We start from the raw sequence: 17472 nt of genomic DNA, 5'->3' as shown, positions 1-17472 counted from the left end.
TTATCGAGCTATTATTCCACATTTTAATATAATCTTCAAACTGTACAATGATCACCTGGAGACTTTCTGTGCTGTACCTTGAAACTTTTCAACCATATTATTTCACCAGTGAAAGAAGAACGTTTATCAGATGTTAAAAAAAACATGTTTCCTTAAACTGGAGTTTTCATTTTTATGCTACATGCATTTATTTCATCTGAATGGAAACAATATTTAAGGCTGTGTTTTTCAATTCATTTTATTTTGAAACCATATGCACAAACAGTGTACTTTAATTACAGCTCAGCGGAGCATCAGAAACTTTGTTGAACCGTAGAAACAAGGAAGTGGCACATACACTTCTTGCTGAACAAACTACTAGAAACAAAGTCAGACCTGTCTTTTGCAGGTTACAGTATCACAAATGTGCATGCCTATTGTAAAGGCTGGTACTAAATAGGAAATGGTCACAGAATTGAGAACTGAGTTATATGTTCTGTTGCCATATGAAGTTCTATTGCTATAGCACAAACATGGTAAATGGATGAACTCTTTGGAAGCAGACAATGATTCAAACAGTGTCTTATTTTTAGACACTTACATTATTTCAAACATATGGAGACTATCCTATTACCTACATCGAATTTCATTGCTCTTCTCTGATCACTGCACAACACCAGTATTGTGTATTTTCAGTATGCAAATAAGTATCAGCCTTTGGAAAAACTAATGTAAATGTTTTGGTATGTCAGCAGAATTTTTACAGATATTTAACCACCAAAGGTATACGGCTCACATATTCAATATCTTCACCTTCCTTTTAATTCTATATTTGTAAACATGATGGTAACCTTGCCCCAACAAAGACAGTGTACGGTGAACTATGAGCAGTTCACAAACAAGAGCTGAACTGTGGAAATTATTCTTCCTTCTGACTATATACCTGCAATGTTTAGCACAAGGAAAAGCTGCAAGTCTTTGGCGACTGCTGGCATTTTGCAGAAGGGAGAAAACTATCGTTGTGATATCTTAATTACGCTTTTCGAAGGTACCAATCTAAAACTGATTATGTTTTGTTGTAAGCTGTAGTAAATTCAAATTCCACAAATTGAAAGGATTGAAAGCAGCATTATGAAAATGTAAACTCAGGATATGTTTAAGAAAATGCTGAATTATGTTTGATTATAAAATTGATCACCATGACGTAGAAATGGAATCAAATAAGTAGAACAAATGTAGCCATTGTACACATCAGCAATATGTTGGTTGATCACTGCCTTGCCAAAAGAGGGACAGGGTTCAGCTTCTTGCCCATCTTCTGGTCAAAGTTATTAAGTCAGTCATGTACATATTTTGAACAGACACCTCCACCATTTTGGCACACTGGAGTACTCAACAGGGAGTGGGCAAGAATTTACTGTGGTACTTAGCAGCAGTCTGATAAAGCCAAATAAAAACAAATGAAGGATTTCAAGGTGATTTTCCAGACCTTTAGAAAACAAATTATTTTGAAGTGAGAGGGTCCTGAAATTAAATCCACCATTTTTCTAAGAGGGATGGTAGCATATCTGATGTTTGGAGAGAGAGGGAGAGGAGAGAAGCTCATGCCGACTTACCAAGTGATTTACAACCACAGGAACAAGGGACAAAACCCGGATTGAACAAGCTTCTGCTAAAGATTTGTGCCAGAGTCACTCCTAGTTTGTGTGGTTCCCATTTCCATTTTGCACAAGGTATGTGGAAATCTGATGCTTTGAGGAATCGTCCAATGCAAATATAAACAGCAGCAGACTTCCTTTAATTCAGCTCATTCAAAACTTGTAGATTTGGACAATTCAATGAGATCGCTGGAGATGCAAGTTATCCAGAATTATACAAGTCTTCCTCTGGTGCACTGCACAGATTTGAATCATTTTCATCTGTATTCATCGATTACTGAATATTATATTTCAAGCTTTCCAAATTTAATCCTTAATAAATGATGCACATAAAAGGTCAATTAATGAACGTTAATAAATATATTGGTCAAAGTTTAAATATTGTGGATTCGATTGACACACCAATTATCTTGTTGCTTTTATAATGCATTCATCATGTCAGTTAAATCAATTGCTATTCTGCTGTGCCAATGTCGTCAGATCAAGGCAAAGTGCCGGAAAGAATAGCGTAATTCGGTAAAGGGAGCTTTTAAGGTTATCTTTTCCCCTTTTCAATCAAGAAACCAAATAACATATTTTTTTCCCAAGAGGTCTGAAAAATCATTTTGGAATCCTGATTTGTTTGTAGTTGAAACAGAAATCTGCTATGGATAGGCAATGCTGGTTTTCTGAATGTAAGAGAAAGAACTTCAAATTAAAACATTATCTGTCACAGAATTAACAAAGTACGAGAGCAGAGGTGAATAGCTGTTTCACTGACAGTAAAGTTCGAATTTTTAAACTGAAATGATGAGATTGGAGGTGTAACTCACTCCTCGGTTCCCTCAATGTGAATCAATTGGCGCTGCGTCTCTGAATCTCCAACAATGCTTAAAATGGATATCTGTATCCTCTACCAGTCATAACATGCCCAATAATTTTGAATAATTTTAAAATTTTGAATAATTCATCCCTTGACTTTTTCATGACACATACGTTTCTCTGCCTTTTATAATATCATACATATATTGTATATCTTTCTGATGACATCTGTTATCCCACCCTGTTAATTCTTTAAGATGAATATAGCAAAGAATTAGAAGAATGAAAGTCTGTCCATTTTTCATCAGTGCTCTGCAAATAAACTGACATTTAAACTTAAGATTTTAATAGTGGCAGCAGTGAAAAAGATCGAAGGCTTTTGACTTCAAAATGAACCCTCATATAAACAGAAAAGACACTTCCCATATAAAATATCACAAATAATATGTGAAGGTTTAGGCAGAGTTTGGCCTTGTAGTACTTTTCTGCAGCTCACTCTATTGATCTCAGTCCTATTCATTTCTTCTGTTGCCTGGGAACAGGCTCTGCGCTGTGCCAACTTGCCAGGTTTAAAATAACAAGACCTCAAACTTACATTTTTTCCCTTAAATTACTAATTGATTTCTATCCAGGTTGTCTCAGCTTTATAAATCACAGTGTTAAACAATTGTTGCTTTCCAGAAACCAATATCCTGGCCTACAGATAGCCTCTGGCATTCCAAAGCTGCAAACTCCTCCAAGTTTCCTGCACCAGTGAAAAAATACTAGTGGGTGTTCTTACAGCAGGATTAGTTTAGATTACCTTTTCTTATTCTTAATTGACATTTACACTAATATGCCCGGAATACTTGTGAATACTTCATTACAATGACTATTTTAGTCCAATTTAATTAATATTTGGATCAGGTGTGGTGATTGAATTTTAAGAAGAGTTAAAGCAGCTACTACCTCTGTAGCTATGTATACAACTAAATACATTGTTGATCAAATGTGGACAATAAACTTAAATATATACCTCATCCTTGAGGTTTAAGACACAGACAATATAGAAACAATAAATACTATCTCTACGTAACATCAACCACCACATATATAAATAATTGTCAGAAATTCAAGTAACTGCAAAACATTCAGATGAAGCCTTTTGACAAACAAGTCTGTTGACTCAGAATTCCTTTTGAGGTTCTCTATCAAATTCCAGTCTGTGACCAAACATTCACAGTGGGGTTCCAGTCAGGTCATGTTTGCTTTTAGCTGCTGTCATTTGAGCTTTCTGATGTTCTTTGACCAGAATAGTTCATTTCGATTTCTGGTATCTGACTGGGTTGTGATGATATATCTAGAATGAACAGAATTAACATTACTGGCTTGGCCGTTAGACAATGGAACACCGTCATTGTCATCAGACAGGCATTTATTGAAAGTGTGAGGCAAAGTTATCACAGTTTTTCTCACCAGTGAAATGAAAGTCAGTCAAAACGTTTTGCTACATGGCATTTTACTGAATATAGTTTGTATCATGCTTTTTATGCATAAAACAAACATTATTTACATTGAAAATTGTGACAAAATAGAGCCAAACATGGGGCTCATATAACATTTATCCTCTGCTGATCACTGGCAGGTTCAGCTGCTGCCCCTCCTTCTTCACTATTCCATTTGTTTCCCCCTCTGGAGCTTACTGCTGTAATGATGAGTCCAACTACAAAACAGAAATACTAAAAGAGCAGTCATACACATACGATTATTCCAGCAAATCTCTATTCCTGTGAAAATCCTCAAACACTAACTGCCGCCATTTTGAAATTATTTTTGTTTGTGTTGTTATATTCTCATGTTAAATTCATGTAAGCAGCAACTTGCTTTCAGACCCCTGCAGAGATTCATTTGAGCTAGTTAATGTGAGGAGAAGTGGACGTCAGCATAAATTATGCTCCGTATTACCCTCACTCTGGAGGAATTGTTTACAAGATAACTGTCTTAGGTGAGAAATCTACTAGGACAAAAAATGATGTTGAAGATGTGGCATGGCTAGAAGGGCTGTTGTTATTTAGACACGAGTGGTGTAGCAACTTCAAGCAATGGCAGATGGACAACTACCGGTAAATGGGGAAATGTCCAAGGTGTACTTCTTTCCAGTTAGCTTCATGAGAACAGTACTTGATTGTTTACTCCTCTAGTGAAATTCATTGAACAGCAGTAATTATGATAAGTACAATCTACAGTCTTTTCCATATTATTTGTGTCTCAGGTACCTGGTTTCACTTCAGTGATATTTTCAGCTCATCCTAGCTATAGAAATTTAAAACTTTAATATGCAGGGTCAAGTCTAGTTGTTATTGTTACATGCATTCTTCCAACATGTCATACCCCATTATGTAGTAATAACCATAACTGAGTCCAGTTCATATTGCATGAGTACTTCACCTCAAGAGTATAGTCGGAAAATTGTGTGTGTGATTATAGTTAACTACAGAATAGCTGGGTAAGATTTCTAATTCTGATCCAACATTGTGAGAGTTTCAGGAAATTGTTCATGGGTATCAGATGAGAACAGATTGAGTTCTTCTCTTGGGACACATTTGAAAAACTACCAATTAAGAAAATTGGGTGAAGAAGGGAGAGAACTCAAAGGAGGAAATGCGATAAATCAGATGCGTGAATTAAAATAGCATCATTATCAGCTTCCACAGTTCTCTTAGCTATACCAAGGCCAAAACAAATTGATTGTAACTTTAATTATAAGCTGTCAGTCAGTTGAGCCAGGATTAACACATAGGATTTAAAGTTATGTTTCCTTCATTATCACTGCACTGTTCCTGAGCACAACTTCCAGTTAGAAGCTGTTCTTCAACTTAACATATGGAAAACCCAATCCAATATATGGTTAGTTAGCTACTCCTTCCATTCAGAAAGAGCGACACACTTCTGTGTTGGAATCAAAGAAGTTAAACATTTCTCATTGACGGTTTTCAGTTTCTGATTGAATGTTAATTGAGACATCCATCAGAATGTGATGTAAAATTTGGCAAATTGATTATTTTTGAAAATGTTTTAAACTGCTGAACAAATTAATATCATATTCATTAGGATTTTGTTGTAATAAAGCAAGTATGTTATCAAGACATGCTGTGAAATGAATGTGACAACACAGATGATTAAATCTGCCTTTATGTTTACAGATCTACAGCTTACCTTCATTTGAATTCAGTAATTAAGGATGTCAGTATCAGCATTAAACGCATGTAAAATTTACTGTGTTTCAAAGTATTGATTAAAAGCCACAGTTAGATTATATAGAGGAATAGATGACATCTTGCGACATCAGGTTTACTTCATTTGCAATGGAATTCAATTTTGCGTGGTACACTTCGATCTCAGCTGTCCACCAAAAGAAAAGCATGTGTTACCTTCTTCCTCATCTTCCAGTATTTTTGGTTTAGTTGTTAATTCACTTTGGTGACGCCCTTCATCTTCCAGCAGGTTCATTTCCTCAGGTGGCCATCGCAGCTCCCCGCTCTCCACCTCACCACTCTCAGTTGGTTCAACGACTATTGATGGCAGCCTTTTTGTCATCTTAGGATACCTTTCTGATTTTTCATGGGGATCAGGAAATATCTATTGCAAAAATAAATTTTTTCCCATTGGTAATCTTCAATTCTTACTACAGATTTACTTGTACTGTCAAAAAAAAAGCTACATGTTGTATTGAATCATGATGGTTTTCAGGATATTGATTACATCAGGAGATGTTATTGTTTGGGATGATCTGTGGTGATTGTACTAACTGGTAGTAGAACTTAGGTTTGAAATCATAATTCTTCACAAAGCAAATATGATTAGGGAAGAAAATGTTCCAAAGTTCTACTGGCAGAGAATGGTCACTGTTAAATTCCTCACATATAGACAATGGTACACAGAATGAAGGGAAACTGAAGGGGAAAAACACCAAAGGTTGCCTGATATGATGCTGTACAGTTAACTAGGTAATTTTAATTAATATTGAGGTTGGATTTTAATTTATTGTGGCACTGTTGGTTGAAGCTCTTAAATAAATTAAACCTTCAGTTTGATTTATGCTAAATCAGATTTGATACATTTTTAGAGAGAAAAAAAGCCAATAACCAAATGCTATAAATTGTCAATAATGATATGTTCTTCACTGATACAAATCAACAGTTCTGGCTGATGCGTGAGACTTAACATCAGCAGAGTTTATTAAAACCCTAAAAGATGTTATTACATGTTGGAAGCATTAATCTCAATACTTTGACTGCTGGCAGACATAGATTAACAGCACTTTTCCAAGACTACTGGTCTTTATAATGTTCATCCAAAAGATGGTATTAAAGGTGTACCAACTAAATAATGTTTATTGATATGCTTGACTGACTAGTGCTGTATCCTCGAGCACTGATAATATCAATCGTGTTTTATCACAATCAATGTTTACTAAGGTGTACTCTACTAACTATTCATCTGAAATTAACCAGGTTGACAGAGATTGGTAATTCAATACAGTCCTTCTATGATCTGCATGAGTGAACTGCATTCTGACTTTATTCAAGAAACTTTCTAATTCAGTCCTATAAATGAAAGACTAATTCATTTTATGGTACATTATGTATAAAAACAGACATGCTTTAAAAGTACCAAAGAGGAACAAAGGAGGAGAGAATATGGCAGATAAACAAAACAATACCAGATACCTGTAACATCTTCCTCCTTACGTACCAACAATTTAATGCAATCATATTTTGTGGTCTATGTTCTAAAGCAGTGAAAAATAGAGTCATCTTTATTTTGCATATATCAACAGCAGATAAAGATTGTTAGAACAGTTATATTTATGATGTATGAAGTGTGATTTTTCCCTCTTTATCTCCCCACACAAAGACATTGTTAGACTATCAAGTTTTATAGCTGAATAATCTGCCTTAGGGGCTTGCTCACTCTACAGCATCAAGTATCCTTCCCCGCTCAGTATAGAAATGGAACAAAATGTGGGAAATTCCCTTGGCTGGATGGTACAGCATTCCAGCATATAACTATAACTATAGCATATTTACAGTGGTTATTTTCTGTATAAAATCTTTATTTAATTCAATTCCATTTTACATTGAATGGAAGATGAGCTTGATATACTATCATGAATAAAAGAGAAAAAAATGATCATTGCTGTATAGTAGAAAAGAGGTGAACTATTAAGCAGCTGTGTGCCTTGATTTAATGAATTCCATTGTGGAGTTTAAGGGTGAATCTGTATTAGCTGCATTTGGAGCTTTCCTTATAATTTACAATCAAACTGTGAACAACGTAAAAGCAAAATTATGTTTGACAAATTTGCTAAAGTTCATTGAGTATATAACAAGCAGAGGTGATAGTGGAGGGCCTGTAGATGTAGTGTAAATTTTGAGTAAGCATTCAAAGCCGTGTCATATGAAAGGCTAGTGCACAAAGCAAAAGCTTATGGAATTGGGGGGAGTCTGTTCACATAGACTGAGACAGGTTATCACATAGAAGACAAAGAGTCAAAGAGTTAGACAGACCAGATGTATCCTACTGGAGCCCCCTAGGGAGTAGTCCTTAGTTACTTACTATCTATATTAATGATTTGGAGCAGGGGACAGAATATAATTAATCTAAATTTGCTGATGATACAAAGATTGTTTAGAGGGCAGGCTGTGATGAGAATATTTGGACGGCAAAAAGATATACAGTAGGTTAAATGAACAGCCAAAAACCTGGCAGATGATATTTAATATAGGAAAGTGTGAGGTCATGCACTTCGGAAGAAGGAAACAAAAGGCAGTCTATACCTAAATGGAGAGAGATTGCAAACCGCTGGTGCGGTTATTGTGTGAATGAAACACAAAAAGTTAACATGTACGTAGATGAGGCAAGTAATTAAAAAGGTAAATGACATATTGGTCTTTGGAGTTTAAAATTAGAGAAGCTTTATTAAACTTGCATTAGATGTTGGTAAGCTGCATTTTTATTGTGCTGTTTTGGTCCCCTTATCGAAGAAAGGAAACATTGCATTGAAGACAGTTCAAATGAGATTTAAGGGGCTAGTTCCTGGTAAAAGGGTCATCTCATTAAAATGGCTAAAACATTTAGGCCTATGTTCTTCGGAGTTTAGAAGAATGAGGGGCAATCTTATTGAAACATACATAATCTGAAGTGAATATAACAAGATAGATGTTGAAATGCCTCCACTAGTGGAAGAGCCTCAGACACAAGGGCATCATTTAGAAGGTAAAGGGGTAGTCTATTAAAACAGATGTGTAAAGGAATTTCTTCTCACAGTGGGTAATGCCTCTCTGGAATTCTCAAACTAGGGGGATGAGGAAGCTTAATCAAAGGAATTTTAAAGAGTTTAAACAATTCTTTGAGTGCTATGTGGAATTCACATAGAAATGAAGACAAGGCCTGGGACAGATCAGCCACGATCATATAGAACGGCACTGCAGGTTTGAGAGGCCAGGTGGTCTACTCCTGTTCCCATGTTCTTGGGTATATTCTGTGTGTTTCTTAGCTTGACTAGCACACTTTGTAATTTTAGCAAGTCAAATTCCAGCATGCAGCGTAGCTTTCTCCTATGTTCCCCACGTACAAGATCTTGTTAGACCATCCTTCCTTTACAGCTGAACTACATGGTGGTAATCTGTGCTAACAGCTTGATCACTCCACAGCAATGAAAACACCAGAAATTCTAAATTCCTTTCCCGCTCAATGTAGGATTTGAACAAAACTGGGAAATATATTCGATTGGTGCATTATATAGTCATATTAATATATTCCTACAGTACATTTACTGTCATTAGATTCTGCTTATTCAGTCCAGTTCCATTTTACATTGAACAGAAGATGAGCCTATTTAATTGTCATGAATATTTTAAAAAAGCTTAACTGTTGACTATAGTTATACAACAGAAGAAAGGAGAGTGGTTAGCATCTGTGTGACTTCCCTTAAAGAGTTCATTTGTGCTATGGAGCGGTAGATCTCTCAATTGGTACATATCAGTATTGGCTGTATTTAGAGCCTCCACTGTATAATTTGACTAGCAGGCTGTGTAATTTGAATGAGTCAATGTCCTCATCTTCCTCTTAAATATGGAGAAGGTAACACAATGGCTTTTCTATCCACGTTACACTGATTTATCTAAAGTATGAGATTTAATGAAGGAATATACATTGCACATTGAACCTACGTGAGTGCACTTTATGTGAGCTTCTCGGTAACTTTCTTCCCAAAACTTCCACTCTTCTTTCTTACTTTAGACCCTACAGTCCAAGCTAATTAAAATGTTTTTGCCATCTGCTGTTATCTTCACTACTAGAAGATAAGTCCTCTCTTCTCCACTCTGAAACTGCATATAAATTTCCTATGCATCAGTCACACCATCCTACCCCTGCTCTCAATACAGACAAGGTTTTCTCCAAACACTTCACTAATCATATTCCTTCCCCTCCTTTAGTGCCAGCGACTTCTGCGTCCATCTCCAGAGGAGAAACAAACTCCCACCTTCGCCATCTTTCTTACAATCCAATCATGATGTATTTTACGTGCCTGTATCCTCCCTTTTAAAAGCCAGTACCGTGAATTTGAGCTTAGCAAATGAACTCCAGCATAGCCTTCCAATATTACTTCATATATTATGCCAAAATGGACTACTGTATTCCTTGAGGATCTTCTTGATGAGAAACACTCATCTCCTCTACTACAAACTTCCTCTTTACACCTTCCATTGTCTGCATTAACAGACGGCAGGAACTACAGATGTTCTCATCTTCAAAATAGAGACCATCCACAGATACTTCTGCGGCTTTTGTCTCTGCTTGCACTTGAATTGTGGGAAACGTATGATGTAGAATGAAGCCATTGTGTCCATGCCAGTCAAAAAAAAACTACCCTCCCTATTCTCAGCTCCCAGTCTGCAGCCTTGCAGATCGTAACTTTTCAAGTACCTTTTAAATATGTTGAAGATAGCTTCCTCTGGAAATTTTTCAGTCAGTGAGTTCCCAGTCCCTACAATGCTCTGGTGGAAAGATCTTTGCTCACTGCCCCCAACCCCCTAAATCCCTTTATGCATTATATTTACATCAGTGACTTGTCCAACCTATTCTTTTGCTTTGACTACATCAAGTTTTGCCCAATCTCTTCTCATGGCTTCTCCAAACTAATTCCATTCATGATCTCCAATTTATGCTCCCGTATCCTCAAACACAATAAACTCCTGGCCATTCGACAGATTTTCACACATGCAGTTAATGGATTTCCTCCTCGATCTGTTAGCTTTCTTTTAATAGATAACTTCCATCACCCCCTCCATAAAAACACCAGTCCTTCACTCATTAATTGCTATCCCCTCATCTACCACTTTTCTCCCGAACCTTGGAAGCGGTAACATCTTGAAGATGACCAGCCACGTCCCTGACAGATGTTGTGCAAACCTCTCCAGATGGTTTTCCATCCCTTCCCACATGAGCAAAAACGTCCGAGAATCTGTAAGGTCATAAATTACATCTTCTGGGGCTGGAACGGAAGTATATTATTCATCTTTGGCCTCTGCAGATCCAGACACAGGTCAGCACATGATCCTCCTCCTCCCTCAATTCCTTTCATATTTCCAGTTCATCTAGTGACTGCAACCATTTTGTAAAATATGTAACTGTGATCTAATCTGGGGAATGTGGAGACTAACCATTCTTGGCACAGATGTGTCTGCATTTCCCTTTCCAGGTAGAATGGTATGAATAATCCTGGCAAATATCTTTCCTGTTTAAGTAAGTGAGTATAGGATGCTTCGCATCCCTATAACTTACTTGGTTTTATTGGGCTGATGAACGTACATTGCTAAAATAATTCTTCACACCAGGTGACTGATACCAGGGACAAAAATAAACTCAGCAAACAACACAAGTGATAAAACTTCCATCAGCGTATTATCCTCAGTACAGCAGGATTTTTCTCCATTAGGAACTGTAAAGCACTTTGGGACTACAGAGTTAGGAAAGGTGCTATATAAATGGGGTTTTTTTCTTAATAGAGAACTTCTGTGGCACTGCCAACCTGGCAGATTGTGACCATGAAGCAGAATAGAGTTCTAAGCATTTACTCTTCATAGATTTTATCTTCACACAAACATACATTACCTGGAAAGGTAGTTTCCCTTCCTCTGAAGTCGGGTTTAAAGTAAAATCCTCCATTACAGGCTCGCAGCTACTCATCACTTCTGTCATTCTGAAACACAAAGTACTCAACGAGTTTGGCAAATTCTACAGGCAAACGTACCATTTTACTAACATCGTGTGCCTACAGTGGAGTTTAGTGGAATGGGGAGTCTGAACATTAGGAAACCAAATAACCATGCAGAAAAGACATTCAGAAAGCGATCCCCTTCCTTCTTTTGGGCAGGAACACAGATACACTGTCACCGAACAAACAGGTTTGGGTAGATTTAATGGAACATCAGTCCGTTGGTTGGAATTTTCATACCAGAAGGGGAACAAAGATGTTATTCAGTAGGGTGACGAGAACGTGGAGCGCGATCATTTTTGTCATTGATAAGCGGGACGGCCACTCGTACTCTATACAATCCAATCCCATAGGTTCCGACAAGAAAACATACAGCGAAATTTTGGCTGCAAAGGAATTTGTTGGCAAAAAAATGACATTCCAAAACTTCACGCTTCCTAATTGTTTCTGTGCATTATATTTCAAATACCGCCAAGCCTCGGCATTAGCCACCCTGCCAACAGGAACGCTGTCGTTGATTCAATCAATCAATCGGTTTGTTTTAAACCGATAGATGAGAGAGGAACGAGAAAATGTTTATGTTTGTTAGGCTCGTTCGCTACAGGGCTGCTACTCTACACCTCTTTGTTGCTGTCGTTATAGCAAAGCATTGGGACTGAACAGTGCAAAACACAGCCACCATTCCTACCTTCAGAGGAGAAATTCACCTGGATGCCGCCCGCGCCTTGAGCTTGTTCCTGTGTCTGGGATGTGGGAAGCTGCTGGAGGTTAATTCGCGCCGAATAGTCTCTGGTTGCCGACTTTGAAGGGTGGCAGCTCTGCGTTAACGGACGACCTCAGCTCACAGGACGCGGTGAGTGTGAGCCGCCCCAGGAAAAACCACGGCAATTGTCCATACAGCCACAGAGGGAGGGAGGGAGGGAGGGAGAGAGGCTTTCTCACCATATCCACATCATCAGTGAACAGGCATTCTGAGGGAGAGCCGCTGCCGGCCACTTATGACAGGAGGGGCTGGAGGTCTCAGCCCGCCCGTTCGATCGGCAGGATCTTTGAAGGGGGCTGTAAATGTTGGGAAGGGGGTGGCGACGGGAGGAGGAAGAGAGATTAGATCAAAGGAACCCTGATTAAAATATATTATTTATCATTAGGTAGGAATATCAAATATATGCACACAAATTATGGTAATCCTCATATCTGAATCAATTGCTCTGCTCTGACAGTATTTTGGATTTAAAAAGGCGGCTCATTTACATCCCCTTCTCCCAAAGGTGCCGTGAGTACCTTGATTTGATCTAAAATTGATCACCAGCTGTTTATAGGGGAGATAGATCGCAGCCGTAAGTTTCCGGTGGCGCGAATGTATAACCACCTACCTTCTAACAAACAGCCTGACATTTAACCACACCAGTGTTTCGGCCGCGTCCTGTTGGCTATGACGCTTTCGGAACTTGCAGTGTCCATGTACTGGACTCTTATTGCATTCGGGTGGGGGTGGGGTGGTTGCGGCTGATCACTACAACAAAACAATGAAATCGGTTCTCAGAAACGACGAAGAATCTTTTTCGTTCTCCGAAGAGGTTAAAAGTCTAAATCGAGTGCGGTGGCTGTGACGTCTTAATGCATCTCTCTCCAGATTTGCCCTTTTTAAAGTTTAAAATATTCACCAGTGTAAGAATTAGACCGATGTGGCGAGGGGAGCTATTTGAGACTAGCATTCAACATGTCATCATCTGACTATCAGCAAGGTTCGAACATGAATCCTCACATAAATATTAACCGATCTGATTTCTACAAGGTTATATTAAAAACAAATGGATGTCACGATACTAGGAATCGTTTGCCTTATTCTCTGCTTGTTTAAAGTATCTATGCATCAGACTATCAATGCAGATAGTTGATAGAGAATATAAATATGAATTGTTTCTTGATGGTGGAGTAAATGCTTATTTCCAGGCTGAAAGCGTCGTCTCTCAGTAATAAACACAGCTGAGAATTTTCAGTTTTATTTGTTTTCAGCTTTTCTCGCTGTCACTGTAAAGGCGAGCAGTTGTGGTAAATTAACCCTGCCAAGTGGCCGACACAATGGCTCAGAGACGAGGGTGGCATTAGATTAGGAAAAGAAACTTGAAGAATTGTACTTAATATTAGGGGTGGGGTTAGACTGAGAAAAAGAGAGAGAGAGAGAGAAAGCATGTTTCTACTGCTAAGATGAGATCTGGATATTGTAGTTGTCGCCAAAGGGTGAATAACGATAACATTGCTTCAAGGACGAGCAGCTGTGTTTTCCGCTGGGAATATTACCAGCATATGTTGATGTTATTGCTAATGCCAGAAATAAAACCAATCCAGAGAAGGCAGTGAAAATATCCGCTTCACACTTCAGACGCAACACCAGGGGAATGAAGGGAACCTAACTGCAAGATATTCTCATCTAAACTATGCTTTGAACCTGGAAAGCAGCGCTGTGTTGTTCTCAGATGGACGGCAAACAGAAGTGAGCTGATCCTCGGATGTGTAAAAGATGGCTGAGCTCTCTGGACAATTCTCAATGGACGCACGTAGGAGGTGACTTTGCCCGTATTGTCAGCGCACACACTCTAAAGAGCACCCGCATTCTATATCACTGCACCTTCAGAATAGCATGTCACAATAAGCTGGGCGGATACTTGTCGCCTTTCATCCGGCGGCCTGTGGGTGGACTGTCTTTTCAGCTGGCCGATGATGTAAATGCGAGGAACGATGAATTTATATAGTAGGATCGCATTAACATTTTATGGTTGGAAATTTGATTACACCCATTTTTTGATGCAGTAAAACATGGATGGTTTAGCGCTAGCGCCTATCCTCAACAAAATCGCGGGAATACCGAAATCCATTTCGAAACTGCTTCAAAATAGTTTGCAGGTGAAAATAAAAAGTGAACCAGCAACTGCAGAATCTCCATCAGGAGTTCAACCAACTCGACGTATCTCCCTACTACTTCCTGGCTAACACTTTAAGGGCATCGATCCTTCAAGGGATTGGAGGAAACAGGAGGCAGGGAGACCAAAAGACCATAAGACCTTAGGATCTAGGAGAAGATCTCCGACATTTTATCGTGCCTGATCCTTTTCCTTCTCATCCCCATTTTCAAATGTTAATGTAACATTCACTCAGAGGGAAATTGAGAGCCCATTCAACCAACTTGCCTTCCAAGAGGAAACTCCCAGTTGATAAAGGAAATTATATCAGCCAGGCCCACCATAAAGGTGCTTTGTCTGTAGTCTCCCTCGCCAGTAAGAAATAGGTAAAATGGAGCAATACTGATGGAAAATTTCTTACTCCCACAAGAGACCCAAAGTGAACTGCATGCCACTGATCTCAGACACACAGTGGAGAACATCACTAAATTTTTATGAGTTCTTTAAATGAGATACAATTCATCAGGAAAAGATAGCAATGTAGTAAGAAGCCATTAAAGTATTAGGAGCAAGGATTTATTCACTTATGATTAAGTGACCTGATAGAGGTGTATAAAATGATGAGAGGCATTGATCGTGTGGATAGTCAGAGGCTTTTTCCCAGGGCTGAAATGGCTAGCCCGAGAGGGCACAGTTTTAAGGTGCTTGGAAGTAGGTGCAGAGGAGATGTCAGGGGTAGGTTTTTACTCAGAGAGTGGTGAGTGCGTGGAATGGGCTGCCAGCAATGGTGGTGGAGGCGGATATGGTTGGGTCTTTTAAGAGATTCCTGGATAGGTACATGGAGCTTAGAAAACTAGAGGGCTACGGGTAACCATGGGTAATTCCTAAGGTAAGGACAAGTTCGGCAGAACTTTGTGGGCCGAAGGGCCTGAATTGTGCTGTAGGTTTTCTATGTTTCTATGAATGTGTCACATACAGAGCAGCTGGATCTACACGTCAGGATGTGTGGGATTGTATGCATCATATGGCCTATCCTGACTAACTACGTTTGCCTTAAGGTTTGTCATATGGAGACCTTTTGAGAATTTGGTGTAAAATGTTTCTCTATCATGGAGTCCTTGTTGTCTATGTAGTGAAAGCCTGCTTTCTCCACTCAGGTGGGAGTTGAGGCTGCATGAACAGAGCTGAAATGACCTCCCAGTAGTGACCTTCTTCCTCTTGCTCCTGCTGTTCTTCAGGCTCCACCCGATGGCCCTTGGGACTTTCAACCCCTTTGTCGCTCTTCCTATGTTGGTGCTGGAATGTGTGGTGACACACAGGCTGCCCCAGCATATCCTTGGACTGTGTTGGTTGTTAATGCAAACAACACATTCCACTATAAGTTTTGCTGTACCTGTGATTAATAAGTAAATCTAATCTAATTGTCCTGTAACTCTGGGTTTGCAAGAGTATGCAGAATGCAGGCCACCAGTATGAAGATTCCAAGCAGCTTGGCGTACACTGTTGGGTACTCTAGACTGTGGCAAGCTGTAGAAGTTCACCTCTAGGATACCCACTTTGATAGCCATTACCACACTGCTAGTTGCATAGCTCTTTCAATAATCCTGTTCAGGGCTGTAGTTGGAGGTTGCATTGAGGTGAGTAACCACAAAAGGAGAACGTAGTTCTTATCACACTGCATCCATCTCTGAAAATTCCCCAAGGAGTCCTCACATTTACAAAGAGGAAAATTCCTCTGATGATGTACAACCATCCGAACTTTGAGGGACTAGAAGCTTTACTGTTGAGGAAAAGATTGAATTATTAGTAGTTACAAAAGAGATTGCAGATGCTGGAAATCTGAGCAACAAACACTAAATGCAGGAGGAACTCACCAAGTCGGGCAGCATCTACGGTGGGGAATGAAGTCTATCTTCTAGGCCAAGACCCTTCATCAGGAATGGAAAGAAAGAGGGCAGAAGGCAGAATAAATCAATAGCATGAGAGGGAGGAGCATGCGCTGCCCGGTGATAGTAGAATCCAAGTGAGATGGGAATGCAGGAGGGTGGGGAGTGGGAAAAGTGAATGATGTGAGAAGCTGGGAGATGATAGGTGGAAGAGGCAAAGGGTAGAAGAAAAAATATGATAGGAGAGGATAGGAGACGATGGAATAAAGGAAAAGCGGTGGGGACCCTAAGGGAGGAAGGTGAAGGGGAAGGTGATGAACAGGACCGAGGAAAGAGGAGGATAAAGGCATGAGAGATAAGGGAAAACAAAGAAGTGGGGGACAGACGTGACTGCTTACTAGAAGTAAGAGAAAACAAAGTTGACGCTGGCAAGTCAAAGTCTACCAAGATGGGATATTAGGTGTGGCTCCTCCAATCTCTGTCTGGCCTCAGTGTGGTAGTAGAGGAGGCCATGATCAGACTTGACTGTGTGGGAATGGGAAGTGGAATTAAAAACGCTCGCCACTGGGAGATCCTGGCATTTGCGATGGACAGAGCGAAAGCTGTTTGACAAAGCCTTCCCCCAGTTTGCATGGGATCTCACCAATGAGAAGGACTGCAGGACATAGTAAATGGTTGTTAAGAGCAACTACCTGTACTCTTGGGAGTTCAACTATGCCGGCAAATCCCAATGTCCAAGATGCTACTATTCCTTCTGGTTATCATAGCAAGTGAAATAATTTCTTCAGGTAAATAGGGCCTGGGTTGCTCCCAGTAATGCAGATATCAGGTGCCACAGCAGAAAGTCAAGGTGACCTGGACTTCCATAGAGAAAGACACAGATCTGAGAGTGTGGTGAGAGGTTTTTCTATGTGTAATATATCTCAGCTTGGTAAATCTGAGCCTGGGAATACATTACTCATCACTGAGATCAGTTTGCTGAAGAC

General features: G+C 39.3%; 1 protein-coding gene across 4 annotated transcripts; it reads right to left on the bottom strand.

Annotated features, from left to right (window-relative positions):
* Positions 1-220: 220 nt before the first annotated feature.
* Positions 221-13326, bottom strand: LOC140724921 (protein LBH). Of its 4 annotated transcripts, none has more exons than XM_073039724.1 (4): positions 12389-13063; positions 11598-11685; positions 5849-6056; positions 221-3777 (listed from the first exon to the last, which is right to left on the bottom strand). In XM_073039724.1, exons 2-4 carry the CDS (start codon positions 11682-11684, stop codon positions 3689-3691), a joined length of 384 nt encoding a protein of 127 aa, XP_072895825.1. In that variant the 5' UTR covers position 11685; positions 12389-13063; the 3' UTR covers positions 221-3688. The 4 variants fall into 4 exon arrangements, with proteins under 4 accessions (XP_072895825.1, XP_072895822.1, XP_072895821.1 ...); XM_073039721.1 differs by lacking the exons at positions 221-3777; positions 12389-13063 and adding exons at positions 3835-4140; positions 13074-13326; XM_073039720.1 differs by lacking the exon at positions 221-3777 and adding an exon at positions 3835-4140 and having other exon boundaries at positions 12389-13067.
* Between the last annotated feature and the right edge of the window lie 4146 nt (positions 13327-17472).

The sequence above is a fragment of the Hemitrygon akajei genome, chromosome 3 (assembly GCF_048418815.1).
Source record: "Hemitrygon akajei chromosome 3, sHemAka1.3, whole genome shotgun sequence".
NCBI lineage: Eukaryota > Metazoa > Chordata > Chondrichthyes > Myliobatiformes > Dasyatidae > Hemitrygon > Hemitrygon akajei.
The sequence above is the reverse complement of the archived record's forward strand: the minus strand, read 5'-3'. Positions and strand labels throughout refer to the sequence as shown.

Bases quoted from the DNA above. Each gene is read 5' to 3' on its own strand.
- LOC140724921 (XM_073039721.1), bottom strand. From the start codon at position 11,684: ATGACAGAAGTGATGAGTAGCTGCGAGCCTGTAATGGAGGATTTTACT. The intron at 6,057-11,597 runs GTAATGTATGTT...TTTTTGCAATAG, and splicing joins AAGGGAAACTACCTTTCCAG to ATATTTCCTGATCCCCATGA. The intron at 4,141-5,848 runs GTAACACATGCT...TCTGTTTTGTAG, and splicing joins ACTGGAAGATGAGGAAGAAG to TTGGACTCATCATTACAGCA.